The 15718-nt window shown below is 32.0% G+C and overlaps 1 protein-coding gene across 1 annotated transcript; it reads right to left on the reverse strand.

Annotated features, from left to right (window-relative positions):
• Positions 1-6386: 6386 nt before the first annotated feature.
• Positions 6387-10288, reverse strand: LOC134700919 (uncharacterized). Its single transcript, XM_063562070.1, has 3 exons — positions 10209-10288; positions 9410-9745; positions 6387-8365 (listed from the first exon to the last, which is right to left on the reverse strand). The coding sequence occupies exons 2-3, from the start codon at positions 9738-9740 to the stop codon at positions 6387-6389; spliced, it is 2310 nt and encodes a 769-aa protein (XP_063418140.1). The 5' UTR covers positions 9741-9745; positions 10209-10288.
• Between the last annotated feature and the right edge of the window lie 5430 nt (positions 10289-15718).

Below are 15718 nucleotides of genomic sequence, written 5' to 3' on the forward strand. Positions count from 1 at the left end.
TAGGATTTCTTTAAGATTATATTAGAACTAAATACTGATAATTCATTAAAACAAAATGCATATTGCAATACGTATTAATAGCAATTAACTGTAATATATATATATATCCAGTTTGTTATGAATCCAACTTCAAACGTTATTAATCGTACAAAATTAAATATATTTAAAAAAGACGATGATCAATTTTCCAATCCGTAACACCTAAATATAATAAAAAGACGTCAACACATTTGACAAAATCCGATGAGAATTACAAATATAACATTAAACATGTAAACTAAATACATGAATTTGGGATAAACAAGTAAACATTTTAACAGGCTTTACTAAACTTTTAGCTTATAATTCTTGGTTTTTCAAAGTCATGATCATTTATTTTCAACACGGACAAGAAATATGACCCTTGGAGTTCCAGGGCCTTGCGGTTATCTTTAATTTCAGAAGCGAATTTAGGGGTAGGCGACCGGGTTCACAGTCACGTCTTAATAAAGACTACAACTCTGTTCAAAGCAGACTTATATAGTTTGGTGCCTCCGGTTACTCTACTTTTTTAAAAGGAGTAGGTCCGGTAAGGGCCGATTTTGGCCTCAAATTTCAGGTTCATCTAACGAAATATCTTAATAATTTTTTAAACATTTAAGTGTCTATTTTAATTGATTCAATTAGTTTATGTGGAAAATTTTTAACTGACTTAATCATTAAAATTGCTCCGATTCAAACTTAAATATAAAACATGTATCAAAAATGCAAAAAAAACGTCACTTTTCAGATGTTTTTTTTGGGTTAAAAATGAAAGCGTCCGCATCCGCGTTCATTCTCAACCTTTATATATGTTATGTATTATCTTTAAATACAACTTACTTTCAATATTATGAATGAACACGAATGCAGCCACTTTCATTTTACACGGAAACCGTCTAAGATTTAACTAAAATACTAAAATTGTGAAGATTCAAGTAATTTAGCATGACTTGATGTTGTTAGTACCCGATATATGTGCATTGTTTTGTCAAAAACAGCCCATATTTGTGTAGCAGAAGCATTCTACTTTCCAATAAATAGCTAAATAAAGGCAACAGTAGTATACCGCTGTTCAAAACTCATAAATCCATGGACAAAAAACAAAATCGGGGTAACAAACTAAAACTGAGGCAAACGCATTAAATATAAGAGGAGAATAACGACACAACATTAAAATGTAGTACACACAGAAACGGACCATGCACCAGAAAAAATCCTTTGAGAATAACAAATATAACATCAAAACCAAATACATGAATTTGGGATAGATAAGAACCGTGACACGTCTTATAGTAATGTGAATTCACACTCAAAAATAAGAGAAATCAAACGACATAACGGAAACACAACGTTAAAATGTAACACACACATAAACGAACTATAATATAACAATGGCAATATTCCTGACTGGGTACAGGACATTTTTAAAGGAAAAATTGGTGGGTTGAACCTGGTTTTGTGGCATGTTAAACCTCCCTATTTTATGGGCATGTGAAATATAACATTAAAATGACAACACAACATGACAGGACTACAATATAAATAAATTGGAGAACACAATTGACAAAGAAATACACGAATAATAGCTAACAAAAGGCAACAGGTTTAAAATTCTAATACGCCAGAATTGCATTTTGTCCACACAAGAATAACTAGTGACGCCCAGATACAAAAGTTTGAAAGCCGAAACAAGTGCAAAGTTGAACAGCATCGAGGACCAAAAGTTCAAGAAAGATTACATTTTCACAATTTTGTAAAACTGTTATATTTTGGGGCAAAAAAGGGGTCTTAATCGTAGCTGATCGGCATATGAATATCACGGTTCGCTATTTGTTTCATTTTGTATGATTATCTGTCATATTGACAATGAAACCACATATTTTAAAATTGTATATGATGGTCCCAGAAAATATCGAAAATGCGTAAATTTCATTTTTTTTTAGCTACGCTCATGCGATAGCGGTACCTTTTTTGGTAACTATCTATGTGTTGCGTTTCAATATGAATTGTAACACTTTATAGTGACTGAACAGGTAAAACAAATACTTCAAAACTTAAAGAAACAGATAAAGAAAACTACTTGGAACAGCACCAGGCTATGTAGCGGCATTGTATGTATAAAAACTCAGCAAGGACGATATGTTAGTTTTCATGCATTTTCTGTTCACATTTTCACAACAATCGTTCAAAAGGCCAAGCTGACTTGTGAAAGTTTCAAACAAAGTGTTTCATTCGCCAAAAATCGCGTGCGTTTCTTCGAAAAAAATCACGCGCAATTTTGTGAATGAAAGGGAAAAGTAGATCCTTACGCGTTGCATTCTTGCATGTCATTTGCGATCTAACCCCTATAATTTTGAGATCACGGCCAGTCGACTAATACTGATATTATAAGCGAGTACCTATCAAATGAAAAATGTACAAATTACCGATAAAATCTTTTTTATATCTAATTTTGATATGTATAATTGAGATCTGTTTGTCTCTTTTTATCACAACCAATAACAGATATGATTTCGAAACGTTTGTTTAGGTGTTACATATTTGTTTTACGATCATTTTTGGCACATACATTAGGTTCTTTTTGAAGGCTGTATTATGGTGACCTATAGTTGGTACTTTCTGTGTCGTTCGGTCTCTTAAGCTTGTGAAGAGTTGTCTCATTGACAATTATACCATGTATTCTTTTTTATATTTACTATCAATTTGTCAGAAATGTTTGTCCTCTCTTTATTTTTACATACTGTGAAAGTACTTTAATTCGTGGGTATCAATTTTCGTGGTTTGAGCAATATTTACATGTCCGTGGGTTTTTAAATTCGTGGATTTTAGTTTAAAAAATTAAAAAAATTAAAGCCTTTAGACACGAAGTTTGCAAATAGTCTTGATTGAAGGAAATTGCAAAGTAAACATTGACCTGTGTAAATCGGAGTGACAACACTAATTAACCCAAGATAAAGTGATCAACAGATTAAAGTCCATCAAAGATGTTAATTAGGTAATAAAGATGTCACCTAAAGGAAACAGTAACATAAACAAATGCTATATAAACGTATCTTGAATTGTCAAATAATTCTTATCAAAATCAAGCCCAGCATGAAATTATTATTTCACATGTGTATGAGAACTATGGGGATATAAAATGAACACTTTATCATACTAGCATATCAATACCAGAAATCTGACTTTCATCGGTCAAAAATATTTTTTATGAGAATTAAAAGATCAAAAGTTGTACAGTTTATGTTATTAAAGATAAAATGGGTATAATCTTGCATGCAGGTGTAGTTCTGTGACTGCTATTGAAGTATTCTCAGATTTGGCAATATTCAAAACATGCTCTTGATCATACAGGTATCAGTAGTCAAACATAAATGGGGGATCTTTCCAAGTCTTGATTTGGACAATGGTTGCTTTATTTCGTTGGACACTTAAATTCGTGGATAAAGTCATCCACGAAAACCACGAAAATTGGTACCCCACGAATAAAAGTACTTTCACAGTATTCTTTAATCGATTTTTATTGTAATTGAAATGCTTAGTAGCGAACTTATATCCAGGACAGCAATGGGTCATTATCTTTGCGGTACAATTTTTCCGACAATATATATGTATCATCGAATGACATTATGATCATCTTAGAGAAGTTAATGTTGCAATGCATTTGTAAGGTCCTTTCACTAATGACACGCATACTTATAATAACATGAAAATGTCAAACTCAAGCGATAACCTAGCACGATCAATTTTGTATTAACTTTAATGAATCGTCAATTGGGCGATTAAAATGTTAAGGCGTTGCATATCACTATATCCCATCTGCAACCTACATCTCAATGATTGTTGCATATACTATACCCAATTAAACTAATAAAAATATCTGGTTTACATCTTAGTTTTGCTTCATATATACAGATATGGACGACTTCAATCTTAAAACTATGACAAAGGTGAATACTTCAACTTTCATTATGTCAACTATCTTTATTTCAAACGTATCATCTTTACTATTCATTTTATGGTGTCGACTGTAAAAGGAGTGAAAAGCTACATAAGTCTTAGCCCTTACATTTACGAGTTATGCTCAAACTTACCATGACATGTACCATTCCAATACAAGGGATAAATCAAGGAATCCCTTAATCATAATGCATTGAGAAGAGTTAATTTAAACTAGTCATCCACAATTATTTATTTCTCATAGTGCGTGCTGTTGTTTTGTCAATGCTTTCCAGACAATCGTTATTTTGATTAACGCGTCCTTGGTTCTGTGTAGAATTCGTTTACATTCAAAAATGTGTGCGCAAGTTATGTAAAACTATGAACCGTCAAAACGTTAAATGTTGTTTATATCCGGTTTCTGTTCTCGAATACATAATGCAGAACGTTTACTAGTTGGAGCATTTTGAAAGAAATCTGACAACAACATTAAAAAAACAAGAACGGACAAAACGTTTCGAACAACGATAAAACGAAAAGGAAAAGATAAACGATAAGCAATATCGGAAAGGTGAACTGTCGGATCACTTTGATTTGTCAGTTACCATGGTTAACAATCTATTTTTTCCACCATGCTGCCTGTGATGAAGATTCCTTTTTTTACCGAAACCGGGGGTTCTATGAAACCAGGCGCTGTTAGTAATGTGTATTGGTATTTCCCTTATTTTCATGCTTTCACATTCGTCATAAACGATACTCAACTAGCTTTCTGAAAACATGATGTCATCGTTATATAGATTCATTTCTAGTCTTTTAATTTTGACAACACACTTAGGCTTGGAATATGATATATACCGAGATTGGAGAATCGAATTGTTTTATCATTTCATGATCTTTGTATGATTTGTTCATATTTGTGTTGTTGAATTTCTGTCCAATCATCATTTTCAGAAGTTATTTTTGGTATGAGAAAAAAATACCTTTTTTGTACCCTCTAAATGCGTGAAATAATTTCCGTGTGAAAGTAATGGGTTTGACAATTTTTTTTTTAGTTTTCAATATACGTATACAAGGCTTGTCGGTCGGTAATAAGTCTAATTCAATAGGTCACATTCGGGTAACAGGACAATATAAGTGTAACGTGTAAGCGGGCGGGGACGTTTTATGATGTTTTATCCTCGGGTTCGTACCAGTTTCCTGAGATCTGTAGAGCAATGCAAAATTTCAAGTCAAACAGTTTACGCGTTTCTACCAAATATTAAGCCAAAATTACACAAAAGTAACAACACCTATCAATTTAACCCGAACCTGCTAAATTAAAAAAAAATGTTTAAAACTCTTTCAGTCCGATACTGTTTAAAACAACTGTTTGGAACTATAGTCTGAAAACTAAATGTATGAAAAGGGTCTGAAACTTAAATGTATGAAACCGAATGTCCCGAAATTATTCAAACTGTTGTAAACTTTCGAAGCCTTTTATAGCTGACTATATGCGGTATGGGCTTTGCTCATTGTTGAAGGCCGTACGGTGACCTATAATTGTTAATGTTTGTGTCATTTTGGTTTTGTGTGGATAGTTGTCTCATTGGCAATTATACCACATCTTCTTTTTTTATATTTCGTATGAAACTTTATTAAATAAACATGTCTTTAACTGTCAGAACAACAGGGTAGCACTAAGACATGGTATGTCAGCACACAATCACTGCAATTGTTAGAGAAATGAGACGCAACACCTTATCACCAGCCCTCTTTGGACAATCTGTACCAAACCAACAGTCTCAACCCTTTCTATGTTCTGTCCGCACTTCACTTTACCTTAACTATACCTTCTGTCTGCTATTAACTAGTTTTTTTCCGATGTGCACTGTCTGTTGTCTTCGGTACAAATGACAATTTTAATTGTATAGCTACCCACTATTTATACTTCTAACGCGGACCTCGAGGAGAGCACCAAAGCCTCTCATAGCAACCAATGATAAAGGTATGATTTTAAATGCCGTTTTCAATGATAAAAAGATCAAATTGGAAAGTTCATAAAGTTATTGGAAAATATATAACTGTAGGAATAGTATAACATTCTTAAACTGTAAATTCGCTACACTAGGAACACATCCGCTGTCATCTGTGAAACGCATGTTCCGTAACGGTCAAACAACTCGTGATAAGAGTGTGTTTAAAAGTAAATTTATTTGGTTTTAAAATATTTGTCATCGTATAAGAAATGATACTTAACTATCTTTCATAGTGAATAAGGTAAAACATGCAAGTAATTTGAATTATGTCTATCAAAAGAGCACTTTATTGTGTAATAATATAAATATAATAGCAACAGTCTTACACATAGAAACTCGATAACGTACTAAAAGTTATACAACAAAGGTTAACATAAATGAAGCAAATTCAAACATCTGCAGTGTTAAGTTATATTAGATTAACAATTTTAGCTTCCTTTTTGCTGCGTCTGGACATTTACAGTTACTATAAAAGAAACCTTCATCATAACACTCATATGCCTCGTCTTTATATCCTGATATTTCATTACAAACTCCAAGTATTGTTAATGAAGTACACGATTTACCGTATTTTATGATTTCGTCAGTGTTTACTGCTAAATGTAAATTACGCAAAGCTTGTTGTCTGTTGGATATATCACCGCGATGATGAAAGCATAGAAATCTAAGACAATATATCATTGTAATAGGTGAGATACTTCTAAAATGATTTTCTACTTCCAGCGTCAGTTCTTCTGGTATTAATGATGATCTCTGTACGTAGGGGACATGTGCGATAGTGGCTAATGTCATCCTTTCATTCAATGTCATTGAAGAATGTACATTATGACTGTATCTTTGGAAACATCTTTCCAAGGGCTCTTCGCCTTGATGTATCATATTAGGTGAACATTTTGATAGAACATAATCCGTTAGTCTAAGTGTAACATCGAACTGTCCTGTCACATAATAAAACGATGCGTACAACAGCCAACCTGATACGGCATCTGTCTTAATGACGTTTTTTGAATATCTCTGATAAAGATTGCGTATGGTGTACGCTTCTCCTATTGTGTTTGGCGAAGGTAGTAGTTGTGCTATATATTTAGTGATTGTAGCAAAATAATATTTACAAATAGCAATAATAAAAGAAGACGATTCGGACTTTAGTAAAGATTCCGTAATCGCAAGTCCATTATACATTCTTAAAGGGAATTCTGGTCCATGAAAGATACTTCCCAAATGAAGTGTACCAGACATCCTGTAAAGTAGAATGTCCAACATAATGAACGAGGATTCATTATTTGTACCTACTAAACGTGGGTTTTCATTGTCCGGTGCAAATAAACTATTTAACAATCCATCAATCCCACCAAACATTATACTCTCTAGAACACATAGTAGTATTTTATTGTTACTTTGATCGATCTTACCAAGGAACATATTGTGTTCAGGTATAAAATAGTTCGGACAGTAACATTTTTTTACCCATGAAATTATTTTATCAACACAGAGGCAAAAACAATAATATATTTCAGATAACTGAAAGGTATTAATATTCATTCCCTCCGAGACCCAGAATATAGCCGTTTTCAGAAAGTAAGAGCACAGTAAATCTTTGACTTCATCGTGTGTGTTTATTATATGCTTCAACATTAATTTGAGTAGACCGTAACATAACAGTTGAGTGAAGTTAAACGAATGTACAAGTACTTTTTCTGCCACAGAGAAAGATATTCTCCATAATTTAGAGTTGTTATCTGATAAAGTCTTCGGTCCAATAGGTACTAACAAACATCCGTAATTCAGTATCCTGTCAATTACGACATTAGGTGGCCATTGCCATCGATGCCGGATAGCCCATGAACTTGCGTTTCTTGGTAGATATTTACTCCGTACACAAAATGCCATATCAAAAGTCTGCTCTTGGTTTGACAAACATGGACCGTGTAAGGATAACGGTTGAGAAAACGAATTTATATATTGTGTTGCAAATGTGTTTGGTGATAGATACAACCATTCACCGGTACATGTTCCTGGACTACACTGACAATCTACGGATAACCCACCTGTTGATGCAACCCTGAGGCTAGTAAATCCAGGATGATTAATATCAGTCTCCATAACACATGTTGTACGATGTGTTGGGAGTTTGATATTACTAACATTATCTACCACGTCAATATAATTAAATAAGAACATTATATCTATGTCACTACCTGGAAAGTCAAGTCCCTCAGCCAAACTTCCACTAGATATTTGTGTAGGATCAGTCAAAGTTGCATTGACGATCATATCGTGTATTATAAAAAATCGTTGTCTCTTTCGTATGTCTATTTCAGTACCAATTATTTTAACTAGGTTCTGGTATAAGCATTTCTCCCTAAAGTAACTGTCGATGAAAAGGAATTGATCTGTAATACATATGAATATACACATTTATTTATATTTGAAAAAAAACATAAAAAGACGTACTTACAACATATACAAAGATAATTGCCCACTCCCTACATTTAATCCAATCAATCGTTCAGATCAGAGCGTTAATCTTACGGTCATTGTAGACGTAGTTGACGCAAGGAATGATACTTTACAACCAATGAATCAATCACATTCTAGGTGGCTGTTTCGTCCTCTAGGTATCATCGACCTAGTATTCAACACTATTTACCGCAACATATAAACAATTAGGCATTGTGTAGTGTGTAATACATTTACTGTCATTAAAACATTAAAAGTATCCTTGGTGCCGTTTTTTTTATATGATATTTTTCAACTGTTGAATTTTAAGTGTTTGTGATAAAGGTAGGTTAAGACAAAAAAATCAAATAAGAAAACGCATCACAAACGAATGGACAAGAACTGTCATATTCCTGACTTGGTACAGGCATTTTCAAATGTAGAAAATGGTGTACAGATTGAGTGAAAATATGCAAATAGTGTATAAAGAGTTTATTGATGACTAAACAAATGATACTACAACCCTACGGATTGAGTGAAAATATGCAAATCTCGTGTTACTTTGAATTCATGGTGAAGAATTGCAATAAAAGCGCTGTTCCTCGACTTTTTTTATTTTGGTTTTGCTGTGCACGAACTGATTTCGTTTCATGGATAGAACCTCCCTTTATTTTTCTAGTATACATTTTTTAATCTTATATTCATCATTTGTTTTGTTTTGAAATTAAGTGTTTGTCATTTGACGCATCAACTTGATTATCGAATGCACCTCAATCACTTGCTAGTTTTACTGAAATTGACATCAAGTGTTCGCCCTGTCATGCGTATCGTTGTCGTTTCTCTTATAGCCCATTGTGTTGACTGTTTATACTAAACTGTTGGTTTTGTATTTCTGTCATGGTATATTTTACCTTTGTAAGACTGTTTATATCAAGCTAAATCAAGTGTACACCTTTCAGTTTTTAGAGTTTTAGAAATAAATTTTACAAAATATGTACCTTTATTACACTCTGAACAGTTTTCTAAGTATTCTAGATATTCTTTCGAAGATTTATCTGGATATCTAAGGTTCAATATATACTGTTCTTCTGTTTTCCGTCTTTCCAAACAATCTTTATACATTCGTTCAAACTGACTGATTGTAAGTCCAAACACGTCATTTGAGATCACCATTCCTCCATCTAAAGATTGGGAAAGTAATGGTGTAAACTTCCGCTTTCCACGGTAAGGAAAACGTTTCACACCGTATATTTCCCAGTAAGTTGTTTTTTGTATGCCAAATACATTTTCATCATCAGAATTGTCTTGGTTTCTGAAGTATCTGTTCATGATGACTTTAAGAAAGATATGATTTCATTGATTAAGTTATGGATTAAGTACATGTATGTTATTAATTCAAAGTGTTATATTAATGTTCAATATTCAAAATAATGTATATAATAGTGAATTCATGAATAAGAGTTGGTTTCTACATTTTTGCCATAATTTACTATTATAGTTCTATTCATAAAACGTTCTTACATATATATTTAGTAACGGTTCATGGCTTTAGTTGACTATGTTTTAATAACTGTACTGTTTAGTACGTAGCTGAAATACTTTGTTGGCATACATTTTCTATGTGATCTTATACTATTGGATGAGAGCAGGAACATATATTTTTGTCTGATATGTTAAGGTAATTGACGATTATCTTGATTTACATCTTGTACATCGACTTAGAACCCTTAAACTTTAAAAAGAGTGACACGGTAACGTCTCCTGCAATGCAAGTTTTATCAAAGATGAATATCTTACCTTTTTTCACTGGGCTGCTTGGTTTTAACTGTTGTCTCACACTACTACTTGAATGAATAACAGTAGGCGTTAAGGGCAGCTGAAACAAACACAGATACAGAAACTTCCTAATGAGAACTTTATAAATACTTGTACTGATGCTATCTGATTTTGTTAGTACATACCAAGGATGGGCGAGTACTCAGCTAAAGTGTTAAACACTTGATGATTATGATGGTTATGATTACACGGAAATCAAACGTGAATCATAAATGGAAATCTTTCTCTACTTTTTAATTCATGTAGTTTCCAGTAGTAACATGACAACAGGTTAAACACATTATAGCATTTCTTTTTTCATGCTTATTTCTTTTTCCGACGACATTATATATTTATTCACCAAATATGCTTGTTACATTGTTACTTCAAGACACCACGCTTTTCTTGATGTATCCTGTTATATTCCATTGATAAACCGGGTCAGAAGTCAGATGTTGATATATATATGTGTACCCATATCTTGGAAAGAAATTGTACAAACATTTTAGAATTATGTTTCTATTCAAACCCATTTCTCTGTCGTCCGTGTATTGTTCTTTCTGTTTATTATTGTTAAAATGCACTGGCCATTGCTTTATCTTGATACAATTTATTTTAAAACTTTGGACATTTTAATTTACGATTTTTATCCTCTCAAAACTATTTGCATATCAAGGATTTGAACTCGCGCGTCATTTGATCGTGAATGGGTAGATTCTTCAGTTTTCGCACGATACCACTACTTAAAGAGTATTGAGTATTTTAATCATACCCGTAAAGCGGCACTAGCTGTCAAATTTATTTTCACAACTTTGACTGAAATCCTCATAATTAATTTATAACATACTAAAACGTTTATTCAAATAATAATAAGTCTATGTTATGCAGTAAAAACTGCATGTACTGGATACTATCTATTCGACTTGCATGTGTATTTTAGTCTATAAGCCACCGAAGACTGCCGATTGTCATTTAACCTGACATAAACATAAACACAAAAAAGTTGCGACCTCGTGCTCTTGGGTTTTTCTTTAGGTCTGTTTGATTTCAATTTATAATAGGAGCAAACCTGTAGACAGCTTAGTTCTATTTCATGTTGCTATTATCTATATATATACAACTCGTCTAAACATCAACCCAACAATGTTAGATCTGTAAATTTGATTTCGCAAATTTTTTGTTCTTCCCTCGCCGGGATTCAAAGATAATTATTTTCTATATAATATATATATATAAAGAAAATAACAATCAAAACTAAGGAGTAAACAAAGATTCACAAAACCAAAGGACATTTACATCAACAGTTATAGATAATAATTAAGAAACAACACGAACTCCACTGAAAACCGGGAGTGAAATCAGTTGCTCCGGAAGGGTAAGCATTTTCTGCACCGTATACGGCATTTTTCGTGTTATTTCTTTGTCCAGTTCGGTGATGATGAAAGGTTCTTATGACTGAGGAAGAATATCAGATATGATTTCTGACACACTTTTTACATAATGGTCAATCAGCTCATGATTGCGACCGTAAAATTTCTTGATAGTTGACCTTAATTTGATTCGTTCATAGCCCTGTCTTAGCAACTTTTGATAATGCAGTATTCCTCGTTCAACAAAATCAACGTACTTTGAGCTAGCTCTAGATTAACGTATCAATTGAGACACATATACTCCATATGCTGGTGCCGCTGGGATGTTGCTACACAGAAATGGAAAGTTAACTATAGGAAAATTAAAATCAAAGTTCGTCATAAATTTTGGTATTCAACCTACCATCATAGTCATTAGAGAAACACAATTGGTACCAATAGTAATTACAATAGTCTGTTGGAAGACCAAACCTAAACATTCAACAAATATGTTGTCAATTAAAAAATCCAGCATGGCAGTGATATCCTCGTCGGTATATTTCAAAGGTTCCAAATAAAGCTAATTATATTTTTTAACTCGTCAAAACAAGAAAGATAAATTTTGTATATTTTTTTTATGTCTTTAATCAGTTCATAAATACCAAAATTTATTAAATGTTTATAACTTGTAATAACTAAACATTAAACATGTTAAATGAAATTTATTTACCTTTATGAAATGTGGAGTTAAAAAAAGAAGCTTAAACCCAATTTAAGTTATATTAAACTTATGGTAACTCGGGAACTGTGTAAATATATTGTGTGAGCCGTGTAGATGTAACCACTACCAGCTAATAATTTAATTTCGGATGTAGCGTCTTCTGATTGGCTGACGTTATTTCGTTATCAGCCCATGGACATAATTTAGCCATGTGACCGTGACGTCATCAACGTTTTTTCGTGGTTTTCTACGGTTTAAAATGGAATTTAGAATTAAATTATAAGAAATGACTGTAGTATTTTTTCTGTCTATTCGAAATAACATAAAAAAATGTGGTGCACACTGTTTAATAACCCGCTAAGCGCGTTATTCAGTGTGCACCACATTTTTTATGTTATTTCTTCATAGACAGCAAAAATATTACAGTTATTCCCTAATTAAAGAATAAAACAGACCAGATATGAAATTATATATACATGCAACGCCATTTAACTATTCCTGACACTTGAAACAGACAGCCGATTTGCTATAAATGGGTTAAACTAGAGAATTGATGAGATTAAGTGGATTCGGAATAAATAATCAACTTGCGACTAAAGATGTTCGTTGATTATTGTTTACAATCAACTATTTCTTATCAATGACCTAATATAAACTTCTTTTTTGTGACTTCAGTAATGACACAATTTCATTGTTCCTTTTTCATTATATCGTTTTATATATTATAACTAAATAATTTGATAATTATTTAAATGTGTCGATTTCTGATATATCACATAATAAATTATGATTTAGAAAAACCTAAGAGTGTTAGGAAATAATTCAAATCTAAACAGTTGTTGTCAAACTTCTTATATCTAAAAACGTATTGCTTTAACAATACTCATTTCAATTTCATTTTATATTAACTTAACGAATGAATACTTTAGAAAAAATAATCTAAACATCGATTAGATCACCCTTAGTTTTTGGTGTTGTTCGTGTTGTTTATTCTTTAGTTTTCTATGTTGTGTCATGTGTACTATTGTTTTTCTGTTTGTCTTTTCAATTTTTAGCGATGGCGTTGTCAGTTTGTTTTAGATTTATGAGTTTGACTCTCCCTTTGGTATCTTTCGTCCCTCTTTTAGACAGATAACAATTGATTTAATCTCTTTTTTCGTTAAATACAATACAAGGAGCGCCGTTCTTCTGTTTATCTTTTATCAATAAGAGTTTTGTTGGACATATTAGTTGTGACAGTTTCCGACCATGCATTATTCTGTCGCTTAAGTTGGATATATTAAGTGAGATGACGTCATCAATATATCAGAAATGGATTTTCAAGACGATTCCAAGAAGTCTTTAGATCCGTTTTGTCTTTGAGAAAGTTTGGTTGAAATATTCTTCAAATGAGTACAAAAATAATTTGGCCATGCGTGATGCACAATAAATTAATATTTTAATTGAAAAAACATGTCCATAGATTACATGAATATCATAGACACAACAAATTCCAAGCCTTTTTTTATTTAGAAAATACCAAACAATGTCTACAAATTGAAACAGATCTTCTTTTTAATTTGTAACCGCGCGTGGTTCATCTTATTTCACTCAATGATATATGCCTTGCTTGATAAATAATGTGAGTTATACTACAAAAAAAACTCAGATATGCAAAGATATAATTCAACAAATCTGTCATTTTGGGTACTGAATATGAATTATATACTCATTACTTAAAATTATTTAACACAGTCGTTTACAGAAGCCAAAACAAAGAGACAAACACAACTTCCTTCTAAATTTTAACAATTGTCCAGATCTTATCTGTTAATGTTCATTATAAACAAAGAGAAGGGCGGCTTTATAGTGAGTTATCATCACTCGTTTCTATCAGATTAAAAGGAAGTAGAAAAACTATTTTTGTGAAATTTAGCTCTGAACCTAACTTTGTTTGAAAGTTATAAATAGAGGCAACAGTATAACCTATACAATTTTTAGTGGGCGTATGTTTATATTTCAATTGTTTTTAGACATGATTTATGTCAAATGTTTCATAATTGTGGACAAAAAAAGGAATGTGGCATGATGTCTCTTGAAGCATTTAAATAAAACAAATTTGAACTATTAAAGAGTCACCATCAACTTCTAAAATAATCTAAATATATAAAAAAGGATGTTTATAAATTAAAATGATATGTTTCTTGTCTTCTTAGTTGTTCTGCAAAGATATTAACCGATGAGTCTGTCATTTGGAATACATTCGTTGCTAAGTGTCACAATATCACGTGACTTAGTTTAAGCCGTCGTATATGGAAGCAGAACAAACAAAATAATGTCAGCCAATCAGAAGACGCGTTTCATCTAAAATTAAATTATATATATTTTTGAACATAAATGAAATCGAAACAAATTTTAAATGAAACTTTTTTTATCCCAAACTTACTTTCTTTTAAGGTCTGAAACTAATTACAAATTGATTAGTTTTCTATTGACAATATTTCCAATTCATTTAGTAAAGTTTTTCTGCTTATAGAAATGTTTTATGTAAGACGTTAAATACTGTTAATATGAAGAGGGAAATATCAAGAGATGAAGCATAAAGTCTTCTTAGTCAATTGTCATATACAAAAGATATTCGATATAAGCTCTCATAAGACAACAATGTATAAAAAAAACAACTAAACAAGTCATGAAAGGAAACAAAAAGTATATAACAAATCTTCACATCCACTATGTCAGTAATTAACAAAATATAAATCTAGCTTAAAGCGTTAATGTTTCATAAGCAGATCTGTTATTTTTGTGAAGCACATTCAAATGAATTACAACAAGCTCTCGGAGATTATTTCGCTTTATCTCACTTTATGCAATTGTTAGTGTCTAGTGAATTGTACTGCATAGATTTAGACCGATAAGTCTGTCTTTTCTGGTCCAGTATATATATTGTTGATTGTAAATCTGTACTGCCAATATAAAGACCGACCAGTAGATCATTTACGGTCCAGTATACCTATTGTTGCTTGTTAATATGTACTGCAACGATTTAGACAGACATGTCTGTCATTTTGAATACATGATATCAATACTAGTCTGATGAATTAATTAAAGCAGTCGTTAAAAGAAGAAGCTATAACAAAGGAGAAACAAACTTCCTGGTTAATGAACGGTAATTTTTCTGTCAAGATCATATCTTCAATTGTTTATTTTAAAACAAAGAGATGACAATCAACTGATCCAAAGTGGTATACTTTGTTCAAAGGAAATCGAAACATAATTTGAATGATTTTTTTTCAAAAATTGCTTATTTTTTTAGTTGAATTAAGAATTGACTAGTGGTCTTTTGATGATATTTCTGACTAATATGGTAAAATGTTTAATTTCAGACGTTTGATATAAGTGGTACAATACATCATTCAACACAAAATTTTAAGCGTAACATA

This window comes from Mytilus trossulus, unplaced genomic scaffold (assembly GCF_036588685.1).
Source record: "Mytilus trossulus isolate FHL-02 unplaced genomic scaffold, PNRI_Mtr1.1.1.hap1 h1tg000210l__unscaffolded, whole genome shotgun sequence".
Classification (NCBI taxonomy): domain Eukaryota; kingdom Metazoa; phylum Mollusca; class Bivalvia; order Mytilida; family Mytilidae; genus Mytilus; species Mytilus trossulus.

What these genes read in the sequence shown, in the direction of transcription:
- LOC134700919 (XM_063562070.1), bottom strand. Translation starts at nt 9,740, where the DNA reads ATGAACAGATACTTCAGAAACCAAGACAATTCTGATGATGAAAATGTA. An exon ending in CTGTTCAGAGTGTAATAAAG is followed by an intron (nt 8,366 to 9,409) that starts GTACATATTTTG and finishes TATGTATTACAG; the next exon opens with ATCAATTCCTTTTCATCGAC.